General features: G+C 34.2%; 1 protein-coding gene across 2 annotated transcripts; it reads right to left on the bottom strand.

Annotated features, from left to right (window-relative positions):
- Positions 1 to 4,006: 4,006 nt before the first annotated feature.
- LOC138308926 (oxysterol-binding protein-related protein 1-like) lies at positions 4,007 to 17,484 on the bottom strand. Of its 2 annotated transcripts, XM_069249982.1 has the most exons (14): positions 17,385 to 17,484; positions 17,188 to 17,272; positions 14,030 to 14,311; positions 12,743 to 12,828; positions 11,898 to 11,972; positions 10,826 to 10,937; positions 10,210 to 10,295; positions 9,316 to 9,460; positions 8,511 to 8,626; positions 7,385 to 7,458; positions 6,556 to 6,733; positions 6,223 to 6,339; positions 4,700 to 4,799; positions 4,007 to 4,224 (listed from the first exon to the last, which is right to left on the bottom strand). In XM_069249982.1, the coding sequence occupies exons 3-14, from the start codon at positions 14,301 to 14,303 to the stop codon at positions 4,022 to 4,024; spliced, it is 1,566 nt and encodes a 521-aa protein (XP_069106083.1). In that variant the 5' UTR covers positions 14,304 to 14,311; positions 17,188 to 17,272; positions 17,385 to 17,484; the 3' UTR covers positions 4,007 to 4,021. The 2 variants fall into 2 exon arrangements, with proteins under 2 accessions (XP_069106083.1, XP_069106084.1); XM_069249983.1 differs by lacking the exons at positions 4,007 to 4,224; positions 4,700 to 4,799 and adding exons at positions 4,920 to 5,113; positions 5,615 to 5,714 and having other exon boundaries at positions 17,188 to 17,473.
- Between the last annotated feature and the right edge of the window lie 236 nt (positions 17,485 to 17,720).

Genomic DNA, 17,720 nt, shown 5'->3' with positions numbered 1-17,720 from the left:
AACTTCTGTTAAGACTTGTGTTTAATTCTTATTAACCCATGATTAATTTTACACTGTTGGAAAATTCTATACATATTTTTTGTCATACATACATCAATTTTAAGCCATATCAACTGGCACTATATAATTGTATATCACAACCAGTTGTTAGTCAGAAAATAGTTGTCGATCTCAGTGATTATAAAATACATACATATCCGATCTTAGGTAAAAATCAGTCAACCATACATATATACATAGCAATGTAATACAATGAGTGACTTAGAACCAATCATGCAGAACACAACAAATCTCTTGTTAAATCACTAACCATATCTATTCTTATAAACACCCCTATAGCTAGTGAATATAAGATACTTACCATATCTATTCTTATAAACACCCCTATAGCTAGTGAATATAAGATACTTACCATATCTATTCTTATAAACACCCCTATAGCTAGTGAATATAAGATACTTACCATATCTATTCTTATAAACACCCCTATAGCTAGTGAATATAAGATACTTACCATATCTATTCTTATAAACACCCTATAGCTAGTGAATATAAGATACTTACCATATCTATTCTTATAAACATCCCTATAGCTAGTGAATATAAGATACTTACCATATCTATTCTTATAAAAACCCTATAGCTAGTGAATATAAGATACTTACCATATCTATTCTTATAAAACCCTATAGCTAGTGAATATAAGATACTTACCATATATCTATTCTTATAAACACCCCTATAGCTAGTGAATATAAGATACTTACCATATCTATTCTTATAAACACCCCTATAGCTAGTGAATATAAGATACTTACCATATCTATTCTTATAAACACCCCTATAGCTAGTGAATATAAGATACTTACCATATCTATTCTTATAAACACCCCTATAGCTAGTGAATATAAGATACTTACCATATCTATTCTTATAAACACCCCTATAGCTAGTGAATATAAGATACTTACCATATCTATTCTTATAAACACCCCTATAGCTAGTGAATATAAGATACTTACCATATCTATTCTTATAAACACCCCTAGTGATTAAATACTTACATATAGCTAGTGAATATAAGATACTTACCATATCTATTCTTATAAACACCCCTATAGCTAGTGAATATAAGATGCTAATACAACTTAAGCTGTATCTTTATAGGATGAACATGTATTGTCAGTACCACATGAAAAAACACCGTTAATTAAGATCTATTCTGAACAACGGTTAGAAGTGTGATGAAAGAAGTGAGAGTAATACAATATCGACCAAGATGGATCAAACCCATGTTTTGTTTTCTCTATTTTTTCCTTTACAGTGAAATCTGCCTTAGCAACCCACTCTGTATAAAGACCACCTCTGTATAAAGACCACCTCGCTATAAAGACCACCTCTGTATAAAGACCAACTTGCTTTAAAGACGAACTCGCTCTAAAGACCACCTCTGTAAAGACCACCTCGCTATAAAGACCACCTTGCTATAAAGACCATCTCTGTATAAAGACCACCTGCTTATGAATTATCATCCACTTTTCTTGAGTCCAAATGCCAAAATTGAACACAATTCAACCTTTGTATAAAGACCACCTGCAAGTCTATAAAGACCATTTTTCTTCTGTCCTTTAGGATGTTGTAAATATATATACAGGTTTGGCTATCTTGTAATGAAGTACTTTTTTCATAATAGCCATATCATTATTTTGACAATTTCATGTAATAGTACCAATACAAAGTAATAGTCATGTTAATCGCTGGACTTGATGCACCTGTCCCGAATGGCATTTTAACAAATATTCAACACCAAATACAACTAATGTATCAGTCATTTGTAATTATGAAGAGGTCTAATTCATATCACGACATGTATCACACCACAATCTTGTAAAATCTCACACACTGACGTCAATTTCCAAGACTGATATCAATTCCATTTAATCCCCTTTAATCTCTATCCCACATGTTTGATATTGATTTTAATCCGGATTTTTCAAGAATAGTTAGCTTGAATATCCAAAAATGAGAATTTCTCTCAATTAAAAACTTGCTTTTTAATCTTATTAACAAGTGTTTTCAATTCTAAAATTAATGAACATTTATTAACTTTGAATGTACAAAGCAGAACATATCACTATCTTTAATTTCTGTGATTAATTGTATTCATTATTTTGAAAGCAGTAATTGTAGAGAAGTTGACTATGCTCTAGAAAGCTAATAGTATCAGGTGTTGTTACAACATATGATCAATAAACATCTATATCTTTAGATCTGCTTTCTAAGTGATGACAAACTGTGAGCTTGTTGATTTTAAAATCTCCAGTCACTACAAATTTTAATGAAAACTACAAATATTGGTAAGACATCAATATTGGCACACCCAAATGTCAAAGCAGGACATACAGAGTAAGAAAGGACAGAACCAAAAAGGATTTAGAAAGCCAGCACAGAGACTACGTACTGTAACAGTAAAACACGGTTATAATGAACCAGTGGGGACAAACAAAATCACTTCGTTAAAAACATAGTTTGTTATACACATATTACAGACAACTTATAGGAATCATGATGGGGAATGAAAGGTACTACATTGTAACTATGAATTTGTTGTTTTCATGTTGGTTATAAACATGTTTTACTGTATCAAATGATACAGTTTGTGATCAAACAATGTACCAAAAACAGCTTGTGCACATTATGAGCACACGGCATAGACATCGTCCGCACATCATGCGTCCAACTGTGTTGTTTGTGATACACATTGGGTTGATTAAATATTAGGAAATGATAAACTGGTGGAATGTCTTCATCAATTCTAATTGCCAGCAAAATATGTGAAACTCAATCACCTGCGAAAAATAGTTGGTTGAAGATAATCTCTTCGCAAACATCTAATAGTGTAGTGTATATGTATAGAACTAAAGAAAAATACACTTTACACAAGAGATAATTAATTAACCTCATCCACAAAAAATGGTACATATGACTATATCTATGCTCATATGTTTGCAACCAGTATTTGAGAAGATTATTTCTTCATCATATTTTCTACAATGCACTAAGTTATGATGTCATCAATACATGTGCAATATCATTTATTTACTGATGACTTCGTGCATTCCGACATTGGTGATTCTGTTATGATTGCACAGTGAAATCAAAATATGATTCTAAAACAGCTATGTCATCAATTTTTCATCTTTTTTGAGTATGTATGAGGAGAAACATCCCTGATATTTCAGGGGTTACTATTACTGTCGTATTACCCAGCCCCGATTTAATAAATATCTAATAGTAAAATTGAAGGCAGTTCAAGAGAAAAAATCTGACTAATCACAGACCTGCAGGAATTTCTTTGAAGACTGAAGATCTAGATCGTGACACCCACATTTAAAGCCACACAGCCAACCACAGTGTACAGATGTACATCAAAGAACTAAATATCTGTTCTGTTGCCCCCAGTTTTACTATGAGATAGTCCAGGTGGATATAACAAACTAGTAATCCCTGCAGTAGCGAGGATGGGAGAGAAATATCAATGTCAGACATAGGTCTGTTTCATAGATAGCAGGATATAATTTCACCCCCATGAAAAATTTTGTATGGTCAGCACTCGTCATACATTATGTTGAATGATCAAATTGTTTTTAATGAAATAACGGGATAATGATATCAATATGAAAGACCAAATTAATATAAAATTTCATCTATCTGTTCCCTTGCAACACATACAGGTTACAGTAACCAGGTTCTAGTTTCACAAATATTCCTTAAACTTAAGGAATCCCTTCACTTTAAATTCTCCATAGGAAAACTTTGCAAATTTTAAGGAAGGCTCCTTAACTTAAGAGTTTTCCTTCCATAAGAAAGCATTACAATTTTTAATGAAGGCTCCTTAACTTAAGGAGTTTTCCTTAACTTAAGTACTGTACTGCTTTCCTATGGAGAGTTCTAAGTGTTGGAATTCATTAAAGTTAAAGAATGTTCCTGAAACTGGACTCTGATTCATTTTTTTTTTTTTTCAATTTTGTCTTATTTTCTTGGTAACACTATCTTGGTTTTCACTCATCACCACATCTATTCTAAATATAGATATCATGAGAAAAGGTCCACATACCTCCTCTTGTTGGCTGAACAGTGTAAGACAGTGATTAAGGAAGCCTGCTGTGTCTCGAGATAAGTCTGTGATCCTCTTCACTTTCTCATGTACATCTGTCATGGTTCCTAGAAATAATTTTATGACAAGATATTACATTAGGTTAGATTGCAGAATTTCTTGTTGGTTTTTTTTAACACATAATGGCTCTAAACTTTATCGATGTCAGTTACACAAAATTGTTTTGAAATGAATATACAATATCAAAGAATTTTTCATCACTGACAAAGCTAATAATTATCTAATATTACACATGAACGTATGTCTAACTTTGGTCAGGGGAGATAACCCTACCACTTCTAGTATCCTGAAACAATTGAAGGCTTGCGAAACAGTAGAATTATCATATGAATATGATTAGTGAAAGAATATTATTTTTACTCGTCATTCATCGCAAGCAGTCATAACATGTATAATTTCTATAACTTATTATAAACTTTTTTCTGTATTTTGGATAAACAGATTTGTAACACACACCATGTAAAAAAAAATTCAGATATGTTCAGTACGGAGGCCATCCAGTAATTATGAAGTAGCACTTACGTTCGGAAGCTTGAATTTTTTTATCTGACTCCAAGGATCCCAGCAGCAGTGACAACTGGTTAGATTCTTTCTCCAGGAGCTGGTGACTAGCTTGAGCTGTCTGTAAAATAAGGATGGCTTATTTCATTTCACAATAATATGTTAAAGGTAGGTTTCGCCCAACCAAATAAATATTTTTTTAAATATTCAATTTTTTTTTTTTTTTTTTTTTCAATTTTGTCTTATTTTCTTGGTAACACTATCTTGGTTTTCACTCATCACCACATCTATTCTAAATATAGATATCATGAGTAAAGGTCCACATACCTCCTCTTGTTGGCTGAACAGTGTCAGACAGTGATTAAGGAAGCCTGGCTGTGTCTCGAGATAAGTCTGTGATCCTCTTCACTTTCTCATGTACATCTGTCATGGTTCCTAGAAATAATTTTATGACAAGATATTACATTAGGTTAGATTGCAGAATTTCTTCTATTTTTGTTGTTGGTTTTTTTTAACACATAATGGCTCTAAACTTTATCGATGTCAGTTACACAAAATTGTTTTGAAATGAATATACAATATCAAAGAATTTTTCATCACTGACAAAGCTAATAATTATCTAATATTACACCTGAACGTATGTCTAACTTTGGTCAGGGGAGATAACCCTACCATTTCTAGTATCCTGAAACAATTGAAGGCTTGCGAAACAGTAGAATTATCATATGAATATAATTAGTGAAAGAATATTATTTTTACTCATCATTCATTGCACGCAGTCATAACATGTACAATTTCTATTACTTATTATAAACTTTTTTCAATATTTTAATAAACAGATTTGTAACACACACACCATATAAACAAAATTCAGTAGGGGGATGGGTGTGTGTGTAGTGGGTGGGGGGCGGACAGTAGATATGAAGTAGCACTTACGTTCTGGAGCTTGAAGTTTTTTATCCGTCTCCAAGGATCCCAGCAGCAGTGACAACTGGTTAGATTCTTTCTCCAGGAGCTGGTGACTAGCTTGAGCCGTCTGTAAAATAAGGATGGCTTATTTCATTTCATGATAACTTTGTTATGACGCATAAAAATTACTAAATGAAGTACAGCATACATAAAGGTCATCAGAAAGTAAGCCATTCTCAATACTCCAGGGGTTACCTTCACTGTCCTGATATCCACCCCTGGACTATCTAATAGTATAACTGAATGCAATTCGGGAGAGAAAAAACTATCAATCACAGGCCTTCAGAGACTTCTTTTGACGATTACAGAGACAGCAACGTCCACCTTCAAAACCACACAGTGTACTGGCCGTTATTGAATTCTTTTCAGGAACATTAAAGAAGCAAACCACACAGAACCCTGATTTTTGCTATGGCATATTCCAGGGGTGGATATAACAACAGTGAAAGTAACCATTGGAATAATAAGGATGAACTTGACCCCTAATGTGATGTTGTCAGCTCCTCCATGAAGCGAAGGAGAATAAGGATCTGCACAATAATCAGACTGTGTAATTAGTTATACATAAATTGTACCTTTAGGGAGTCTTTGAGTGATCCAAGGGAGACAACCTCTCCTTCTGGCTGGTCCTCCCCCTGGTGTATGTAGTGGGTACTGAAATGGATATGCTCTTTCAGGGCCGTCAGCCATTTCTGTAAATGGAAAGAAAAAAGAAGTAAAAATTCAAGATATTGAAAAGTACCGTAATCTAGTTATGAAATACTAGTTAAAAATACTAATCCGTCTGCTCCTGTTTTTGACAGAGAAAAAATACCATTTGTACTTCCATACAGAGTATTTTAAGCTTAAGAATTCCTTAGAGGAACACTAATATGATGAAGTTGAAGCCAGGAATACTCTATGATTACCTGTCTGAGTACAGACGCTTCGTCCCCAGACTCTGTACTGAAGCAGTGGTTTGCTCCGTCAGAGTAGTGAATTAAAAATTCTGGGTGGTCTGCTAAATCTTTCTCCTGACTCACAAGGATCTTTGCTTCATCCAGGTATTTCATACCTTTCCTTTTTACACCTGTACTTGCATCTCCCCTATTAAAAACAAAATCATCTCAATCAATTATTTGATATATCTTGATATTTTTCTATATATTTGATTTCATATAACATAATTATATGTATACCATATGCCTAGAGCACTGGAAGATTTGAGAAAATTGAGGAGATATTAAAATATATCTATATGGACATTGTCTTGAAACCTTCTTGGTCAAGATTTATATCTACTTTCAGGATGGAATCAGAATACAAAGTACATACAGAAGGAGATAATTTTGAAAATAAATTACACAGAAAATGCAGATGTTCAACCCTGAATCACTCTGGCTTCAGTACAGAGAATGAATCATCCTCATCCAATATGGATACTCAGATCAAAGGGGCACTATGTGCAGAAAATGTCAAAATTGTTCATCATGAAACAAGGAATACAAAACTGAAATCTCAATCATGCAATTGAAATACTATTTGAAGTATATGACATTATATCATTCCTTCAATAAAATGATAAAGAAATAAAACACTGGAATACATGACAATTTACTTGCAAATATGTTATTTTATTTTTTTGTTTCTTCTTTGAAATTTGCAATTGTGTGGTTATCATAGCTGTCCTTATTACCCGATATCTTGATCTGAAGGTTAAGATATCTTTATAAAGTTGTGTACAGTTGTAATAATTACCTATTTCTGAAATAAGACAAGACGCCTCGCTCCAGTACAACCCAGACACGCTTAAATCCGAGGAATCGTGATTTCTGGTGGAGGTTGAAAAAAAAAAAACTTTGTTTGAGAATAGACAGCATATTAATTGACAATTTGTTTTATTAGTTTAACGTCCCATTAACAACCAGGGTCATGTAAGGACGTGCCAGGTTTGATGGTGGAGGAAAGTCGGAATACCTGGAGAAAAACCACTGACCAACGGTCAGTACCTTGCAACTTCCCCACATGGGATTCGAACCCGCATCCCAGAGGTGGAGGGCTTGTGGTAATATGTCGGAAAATAAAGAAAGTTTTCTTTATGAAATGAAACACAAACATAGCAAAAAACAACAAAATTCAAAGTTAACAAAATAATCTCTATTTTGCTTTTTGGTTTACCAAAGAAAATGAAAAAGAAAGTATAAAAGCTGGAGTACCAAGAGAAAAAATGATCAACCTATAGTCAGTACTTTGCAGAGATTTACTAAATTAATGTAATGTACATATTTCAGCAGAAGTCTTATTCTAGCCTTTTTTACGACAGAAGTACTGAGCTAAAATATATGATAGCTCTGAATATATTTTCTGTATATTGTGAATATAACACTCATGGGGACTGTCGGAACCAACCAGTTCATGATCAGTTTTTTTTTTGTAAAATTTGATTGTGTTCTAAATTTGATTGAGCTAAAATAAATGTATGATTACAGTTCTTTATATCAACAGATTTTGAACTCCGGACCATGAGCCACAAAGCTGCTACAGCCTTTATAATTTGTTAATGAAATTTTTGCACAACATTGATTTTTAACAGGTGTTAGCGCAACAAAAATTCAAGCAATCTCCATAATTAATCGCTATATAAACAATATGTGCAGATATACATTATAGTGCAATCATATTGTGCTTGTGCAAAAAAGCACTAACATATTTCCAGTAAATTGAAAAGAGAGCTGGTCATGACTAAACTTTGCCATATAGCTTGTCCGGCGAAGCACATGTTGAGACAGGAGAAAAGATTAAGTCCTTGAAAGAGGTTGTGACCTAATTAAACCTTGACATTAACCAACCAAGAGGTCATTACCTGTACAAACATGACATATACCTTCAAAAGAAGTCCTTCAAACCGCTGGGGCTGAAAACTGAATTCTTTGACGGGACGTACTCCAGTCAGAAGCTGCTTCATCTGATTGGTCCTAGCAAAGTCTATTGCTGTCTGGTCTGGGGAAACATAATATATAATAGGATACAATAGTGAGAATACAAAAGATTATGAAAATATATATAGCCTGCATTTTATGGTTTTATAAAATTTATACAACATGGATAAAGGGGGCCGCAGTGGTTGAGAGGTTAAAAAGTCTCAACATATTACCGGGTACCACAAGTCCTCCAGCTCTGGGTCACGATGTGGGGCATTTGCCAGGTACTAGCTGTTGGTCAGTGGTTTTTCTCTGGCACCTCCTTACATGACCCTGGCTGATAATATGACGTTTAACTAATAAAACCCAATCCAACATGGAAACAATATCTTTTATTATAGCCTAGGCATAATATCAGTTCTTTTAATTGTCTTTTATTGCCTGTGTGAAAAGTGACAGAATAAAGTTAAATAAAAGTGAGATAATATGACTTAATTTTAATATCATAATTAACATTTGAGAAAATTAATGCAACACAGTGTAAAAGAAGCTACAGTTATTTCATGTGGTCAGCTAATAATGTGGAGCTACCATCGGAGAAATTATATATGTATCATAGTTTTGAGAATTCTCAGTGTTCTAGAAATAACACAAACTTTCTGATGGAGACATTTTTATAATCCAACTGCTCACTGAATTTTTTTTCTCTTTGGAAATAATTGTAAAACAAAGATTAACTTGAAGATGATAAAACAAGAGAGTTTTTACCCTTTGAATTTTTGATGGAGGAATCAATACTGTTCTGGAGGAGAAAGATGACCATATCCCTCTGGTCAGCCTGGGCAGCAATATGGAGGGCAGTGTTACCGTACTGGTCAGTAGTATTGATATTCGGCGGACGATCACTCGCTAGCTGTTACAGAAAAATAGACAAGATGACCTATAATCCAAGGACTTAAAACTGATAATACTGTATGGTCACTTGAGGTCAATTTTAATTTGGCCTGTGTAAAGTATAAACTCACTTATCAACGAGACTAATTCAACGTACCAGATGATATCTGATAAGGTTAGTACAGGATTACTCCTTCTTTTGGGGCATGTATTCCGTCTTTGCATATTACAGAGTTAGCTCCCTTGTGGGTAGGTATTGATTGTTATGTCATTATTTTGTGAGCGCAATTCACGTCGTTTTCTCCGAAAAGTATGACGTTATGCTCGCAAATGCATGACGTCACAATCAATACCTACCCGCAAGAGCAGATAATTTTCTAATATGCAAATACTGAATAATGACACTAAAAGATGATATCCAACACTAACATCATTATAGCAGGAAAATAACATCACCACTGGAGATACCAGTCCTGTACAAACGGATTCATGAGGTACATAAATAAGTCACATTGGACTGGCAAGTTTAAGGAAAGATTGCATGTCCTATCCTTTTGAACTGGAATTAAGTTCCACTACATGGAACTTTCTTTATGTCTCGGTGAAAATGCTTCTTTCAAGGTTATAATCTTATTTTATTTTTGTACATTTATGTATTCCAACTTGATCGATCAGGTTGTGATTTCGTTGTCGCACCCTCTACATAGGGAAAGATTCTATCAATAAATAGCTGATGATATAAAAAAGGAGAATAAAAATCCAACGTACCAAATCATTAACAGCATCCACATCCCCAGACCTAGCGGCGGCCAGAAACTCATTGTGACGTCGTAAACTCTCATGACTTAGGGCAGCTAGCAAACAAATAATAATGTTATTTTTATTTATAGATGATAAATTTCACAGTAAATTACTTTTGAAATTATTGATTTTTCTGGTAGTTTTCTTCAAAGCATGACATGTTTTTAATTCAGTCTGTTCAACTTTGCAGATGTTGATTATAGCAATGTGATAATCAAATTTGATAATTCAGGTACACCTCTAAAAACTTGTGATATATCAAATTATAGCTAGGTTTATTTTACATGGCCACTCATGCATTTCCCATTGACAGGATTCTAAATTGTCTTTTTATTTATCAAAATGTTCAGCAAAATGTTATTACTAGAAAAACTAAATCACGGTCAGTCAAATTCTTGAAGAGCTTGAGGCATATATCTGTCATAATTTACTCAAGCGTCTACATGAAAACATCATGAGTTGTCTCCCTTACCATTTAATAACATTTATTATCCCTACGAAAAATGAGGACTTCACAGTATCAGTTGTCACCATGTAAATGTGCTAATGATATATAATATACAACTAAATTTGTACAACCAACCTTCCAGAAGATGTTTGATTTCCTTGGTCTTTCCGATCATCTCGGGAGTCTGACCTTCATCATTAATCTTTCCAACATCAGCTTCATATTGCAACAGTAAGGTCAAAGTTTCCTGTAAATTAAATAATAATAATAATCCTATCAATAAAGTTTTATTCTCTCTTAACAGCAATATAGTCATTTGACTGCTGGCCATGTTTGAAATGATGATAGAAAAGCCAGAGTTCTTAGAGCAAAACCATCTAAAGGATAAGAGAGTGTGATCTAATCATCATTAACAGCAAAATAAACTGAAGTTTGATTGAACACTCTTTTTCTTATAAAGGAGTAGATATGATAGGACCAGTATTTGGCCTTAATTTTTCAGGCCGATAAATATTAACTCTGATCCACATCAATTTCACATCAATAAATACTCTCATACTTGCCATTCATCAAAACATAACTTTTTATAACCATGTACGCGATGTGGTCCGCCTATGACGTCATCGAATTGATGATTTTCCTCTTCTCGCCAAATTTTGCTAGAAATTCTTCATCTTTAGGTTAGAAAAGGCTTTAAATAGATTTGGCCGCCACCTTGGAGCAACTTTATATTTTGCATGGATATGCGTAAATACACGATACACAACGTGTGAAAATCTCTTTCTGCTCCACGAAGGCTGCCACATTCATTTTTAGAGAAAACCACTCAAAAAGTATGATTTTTCAAGGATTTTTGTGAAAATGGCGGGAAACTGCATGTTGATGACGTCATAGTGAACATAATTGGCACATGTGGGATATTTTCGGATGTAATGTGTTAGCAAATGTATTCAACTGTTATATGGCAAAATATGTTGTTCTTTACTGGAGAATTATTTTTGGGGCCATATTCGAGTCTTAACGCTCTTTTTCTTGTAAATTTCAATTAACCTCAGTCTGTTTATTCCATCATGCCTCAAAAATCACAGACAGGTCAGATATATTTTCTATAAAACTTGTCTTTCCTCCATGATTATGCATGTGCATCTGTCTCATTATTTGGGTTCACTAGCACTCACATAAAGCTGTAAAGCAATTATAGACTTACTGTTCTGCCTGTAAATGCTGCCTTATGTAGAGGTGTGTCCCCGTTTGGGTTCACAGCATTCACATGAGCACCGTTCTAAAACAAAACGAATAAAAAATTTTAAAATGTCACAAAATTTATCAAAACAGTAACCAAACAGTACCGTACGTAAATATATTTTTATTATCATATAGTGATACCTGTGTAACATGATTCTAAAAATATTTTATACACCCTACAGATGTATCAGTATGACTTGGTGTTAACTATTTTTCATAATGGTAGATCGTGCAAAAACTGCCAGAAGCGACCAAATGTAACCATTTGAAATCTAAATTTTCAATTTTTGCCCGGGGGAGACTTCCTTGCAATTCCAACTAAATCCGGATTAGACAGGTTGTCAGAAAAGTTAGGTATTGTTTTTTAATAGTTACAATTGGTAGGGAGGATACAATATGGGTTTTTGATTTGACATTAAGGATGTTGGAAAAGTCAGGTGTTGGATTAGACAGGTTTCACTAATTATATTATTACAACATATTGTTATATACTGCAGGGGAACAAATTTCAGGATCATATTGCTAGTGATTTAAGTAATAGGATTCTAAGCTATTCCACACTATTTCAGAAAAAATTCTTGTACATGTGCACTACAACCTTATACACCGTTACTTATCTTTTGTTGAAAAATTAGGCCTTGGGCCTTTTAATTTAGGAATTAAACTGATATTAAGTGAAATTGAGATTATATAATTAGCCATCCATTAGGAAAAATTTGTCTATTTTCAAGTGGGAATGGGGCATTTATACCAGCCCCATAATATGCTACAGAATTGGGCCTAGGGCGATTTTTGTTTGAAACTGACCTCTAGTAGGAGTTTGACCACACCTGTATGGCCAAAGTAGGTCGCTAAGTGCAACGCTGTCCAGCCTCGGTTAGCTTTGCTGTTTCCTTCAAAACAAATCTTTGAATTAATTGTGATGATGCATACATTGTATCTTAGTCCATATTTAAGAACAAATTTCACAGATCAGATTGCATGAATGATCAAAATACACAAAAACTTCATAGATTGTACACTTCCGATATCATAAGCATTAACCGTCAAATTATACATTGTTATAGTTGTCAAATAATGGCTTAATTTTAGAAAAATTAGATTAATAGTAGACACCCAAATGCTGCAGCCAATAAATTAGGATCTTGAAGGGCTAGACAAATGATGGACTATAGATTGGACAAGACATGCAATCCATTTATCATCATAATGGCAATTAAAAGTTAACCCAACTTTCATAATTTCCAAAACGTTGACTATGAGATACCAAATTGCCATGGTTATACATAAATTTCTTATTGATTAGTTCTATTTTCCTGTGATTGTGACATCATAATATATATGGAATGATTTTCGTGAAATCTTTTTTTATCGAAAATGTGGGATAAATTGATTGTAAATAATACTTAACTCCTATCATTTAGGTGTCTGTAAACCCCTATATTCTATTTTAGGGAATTTATTTGAAGTTAACTTAAATATAACTTTCATTATTTCCAAAATGTCAATTTTGAGATACCAAAAAATTTAAAGATGCTCCACCGCTGACAAATGACATTTTTTCACTATCAAACAACACGAGCAGACAATTTAGTATTTATCTTCTGTTACAAAAGTACTTACTTTACACCATTACCACCATTGAAAAGTTTGAGCTTCTAATTTCACTTTAAGTTAAAGTTCCAAAAATTAATTAATTGCATCCCGAAAAAATTCCGTGGCACTATATCCTATATGGAATTAAGTACTGATTGCGCATGCACCAAAGGCAAAATAACTTATTTTATATTATTTTTTGTGTTAACTAGACATATACATACACCATTAAACACCAATTATTGTTCAAGTGTTTAATATCATTTATGCTCTGTTGGCGGTGGAGCATCTTTAAAAAATGTGTAAGTTATTTTTTATTAGTTCTATTTTCCGGTGATCAATATTGTGATGTCATATTTAATGTGATTTTTTATGGCATCACAATCACCAAAGGTGGTATTAACATATTAGACATTGTTTTAGTATCTTGAAACCAAAGTATTATTGGGATTTATTTCCAATTTGAATAATCAACACTACATGAAAAATTTAAGCTACCTGTACAGTTTAGATCCAATACAATTTCTCCATTCATTTGCTGCTGTACAAGTCTTTGAACTACTTCCAGGTCACCGTTTCTGGCGCTTAGCAACAACAGATCCTCTTTTGAAATGTCTTCCTCCTCAACATCTTCTTTTGCACCATCAGTCTCATCTTTTCTATCAGCAGAATTGTCTTCATCTTGATGTGGGTCTTTGAACATTTGTTCATCGTCATGGTGACCAGTATCTTCATTGTCTGAGTGGAACTTATCAGCATCAAGTTCAGCCATTTTTATGTCTAAAAGAATGAAAATGTGTATAACAAAATTTATTTTGCTTTCCTTAAACTTTTTTCTCCTTCTCCAGCTCTGGCTATTCCTTGATATTCCAGGGGTTAATATCACTGTCACTACAAATCTCTGGTATACAATTATATGTCATAGCAAAACTGAAGGCTCCGTGTGACAATATATGAGAAAGTAGTTTGGTCCTTTGATGTATATCAAATAAACCCAATAGCGATGAACAGTGTAGCTTTGAAATTGGGCATCAATGATCTCTAGATCTGTTATCCTAAAGGGAAGTCTCTGCAGGCCTGTGATTGATCAGTTTTTACATCTGAACTTCCTGCTGTCTTCAGACTTTGTTTTGCTATTAAGACATATTTTTTATAGTCTTAAAGGCTGGACATTACAACAGTGATAGTAACCACTGGAGTATTGAGGATGCTCTGTCTACAGAGGTTTAAATAGGTTGGGCATCTAGAAAATCATATTTCTTATCAAGAGAGAGAAATGTTTCAACAAATTCTATTGTTTGATACAAATATGTTGTTTTATTGGAATGGAACCCACTTTGAACTGTAGCGTAATTGGGATGGGACAATCATCAGTGACCGGGTAGCTCAGCGGTAGACCATTCAGCTAGGGTTCAGAGGTACCAGGTTCAAATTCTGGTCTGGCTGCTACATTTTCTACTCTCCTGTTATAAACTTGGTGTCTAACTAAAATACCGATGATAGTGATAAAAGGATCTCAATGTCTTCCAGGGGGAAGACTTTGAAAAAGGAGGGAGGATGCCGGATTGTAGCGAGATTTGACTGGACTGGTCCATCATCAGTGACCCGGATAGTCTTCTTCGCCCTCAAAGACATACATGTACCACCTTCACTATGGGTATGGGTAACAGGAGCAGAGAAAACATAGTGGCCAAACTGGGATTCAAACCAAGGACTTCGGAACACTATCCCAATGTTCTACTGTACCTTACATACCTGGTACACAACTTGTACTGGGCCTAAATAACAGATGCAGAAAAAACACACAGGCTTTGATAGTCAGAGGCTGATATCGAAAATTGAAAAACTAAAGGAGACAATAATGTGACCAAATTAAAATTCTTAAAGTGAACAGTCGGGCAAGGATGACTAAAGTCGGTGAAAATGGTGTGAATGTATCCAGTATAATTTCTTATGGAATAGAAAAATAAACTTTCTCGTCAAAATCTGTCTGCGTAAGTAGAAATTAATTTAAAGTATAGGAATCCTAAAACGTCCTCCCGGCTGACTATGTCCGTGGTTACATTTCCACGCAGCCTCGCTTTCAATGCTTTCAACTTTTCTTTATTTCAATGGTCAGAACTGGGAAACGTAAGCAGAACTTGACCGTCGTATTAATATGTGAGAACTTTTGGAAGGCCAATGAACGCATTTAGACTGGTTTTCTTTGCCCGACTATTCACTTTAAAGATAATACAAAAGGATTAATAAAAAGTCATTATCTGCAAGGAGAAAGGTCAATTATAGCAGAAACATACACACATATAAGTCTTACACGTACATGTATAGTGAATATATATATATGTATATGTTTCTGATTATAGTTGGCATGGAATTTAGTTACACAACAGATATCATAGCACTTCTTCAGTCTCAGACATGAATACACACTCCAATGGCCAACACTACAAACACGCCGTCTACAATCATGACTCGTCCTCCTATATAAATCACACACCATCTCGTTGTCATCAACCCAGAACAATACCTAACACCTGTAGACACCCACACTAGCTATAGACACACACATCCCTATGCATACAGACACATCGCAGCCACAAAGGATACATTTAAGTATTCCTTCTTCCCATACACCATCACACATTGGAATCTCCTCCCTGTGGCAACAGTACAAAACACTACACTGGAGGGCTTCAAGGCAAACGTAAACAACGTAGCCCTTGAAGCCCCCACCCACAAATAAACACCTCATTTTTATCATGTTTTTAACCTATCTACATTAATCTAGTCCAGCACCAGAAAAAAAAACTGTATATAACCCCCTCCCCCACGCCAATGAGCCATATCACCTCACCTACATGTATAATCGACTATTAATCGTCACTATTGACGGATGGTCATGACTAGAACGAATATACGTACCCGGCCTACTATACCTTTCGGCCGGGTACGAATTGGTCTCTATGTGTCGTAGTAGAGCACTGCCTCCGAAAATCACTCGGGCATCGTTTTCTTTACTTTTTTGTAGGTTTCCAATTATTTTATGCGTATACGTGCATTTACATATGATTTTTGTCCAAAACAAACATAACTACCATTCTTAATATCTGCCGTACCGCTCACAAGACGTTAAATTCACAATTTGTGGACTTGCCGTATAAATTCCCTTCAGAAAGACCTTCATATGTATTATGTAAAAAAATAATGCCTCGATGAGAATTTGATATTTTATGTGGTTCAGTTTTATTGCCTAGAAGGTAAGCGATATTAAACAAGTACAATAAAAATGCAAACAAACGTTTTATAATGGTTTGCATAATCATTACTTTGCTCCATTAGCAGTAATAGGCACCAATTGTAGCTCTAAAGACGACATCATTTTCTGTCAAAAGGTCTTTTGAGCTAAAATCGTCACTATTGACGGATGGTCATGACAAACCAAAGAAGAAAGAAGAAGAGGCATATTTATTGGAATTTATGAGAATCTTGGTGATTATATTGTTTCCACACTAATCTGCACTATGATCATGACGTACGACATGCAAATGTTGACGTTATTTCGGCAAGAATCTGAAATTAGGTCTACAGCCACATTGTAAGATGGTGTTTACAGATTTGATATGCCATGGATCAGGAACATAAAGAAATAAACATACCTGTAGTAAGCACAACTGTCCGTCATCATCTATGACAAATAACACATCCGGAAAATTGGGTCACCATGATCATAACCCGTGACTGCTAAAAAAAACATCAATATAAAAAACCACTAATAAATCACAAGCTGTCCATGTAGTGTCAATGAGGAGGAATTCAGAAAACGTTTCTTAAATCAAAAAAGTTAATGAAATACCAGTTTGTGTTTCATTCGAACTGTCAGAGAAAATTAGCAAAGTTGTCCATTGATGTGATGTTAACGCCTCTTCTAGCTAAATATTTCGTTAAGTTCAAAACAGGAAATACATAAGGGAGATCACTCTTGTTTATTTTCCTACTTTCGTTTTACGCTTGACAGGTCAAAAGGTAGGATAGAAGTACTAGTGCATCAGTACAAGGATTTATAAGTGCGTATATACGTCCTTGATCAGTACTATTTAACAAGTCATGGGGAAAAAATTATTGGAAATCCAAATTTGGGAAAATACAGTTGTATTTTTTTCATATATCACAAGAAACAATTATACATGTG

The sequence above is a fragment of the Argopecten irradians genome, chromosome 15, assembly GCF_041381155.1.
Source record: "Argopecten irradians isolate NY chromosome 15, Ai_NY, whole genome shotgun sequence".
NCBI lineage: Eukaryota > Metazoa > Mollusca > Bivalvia > Pectinida > Pectinidae > Argopecten > Argopecten irradians.
This window is presented reverse-complemented; position numbering and strand designations above follow the sequence as displayed.

Coding starts and splice junctions, on each gene's coding strand:
- LOC138308926 (XM_069249982.1), bottom strand. CDS start 14,303: ATGGCTGAACTTGATGCTGATAAGTTCCACTCAGACAATGAAGATACT. Junction 11,973..12,742: donor TGGTCAAACTCCTACTAGAG/GTCAGTTTCAAA, acceptor GTTTTGTTTTAG/AACGGTGCTCATGTGAATGC. Junction 9,461..10,209: donor TGGATGCTGTTAATGATTTG/GTACGTTGGATT, acceptor TTTCTGTAACAG/CTAGCGAGTGATCGTCCGCC.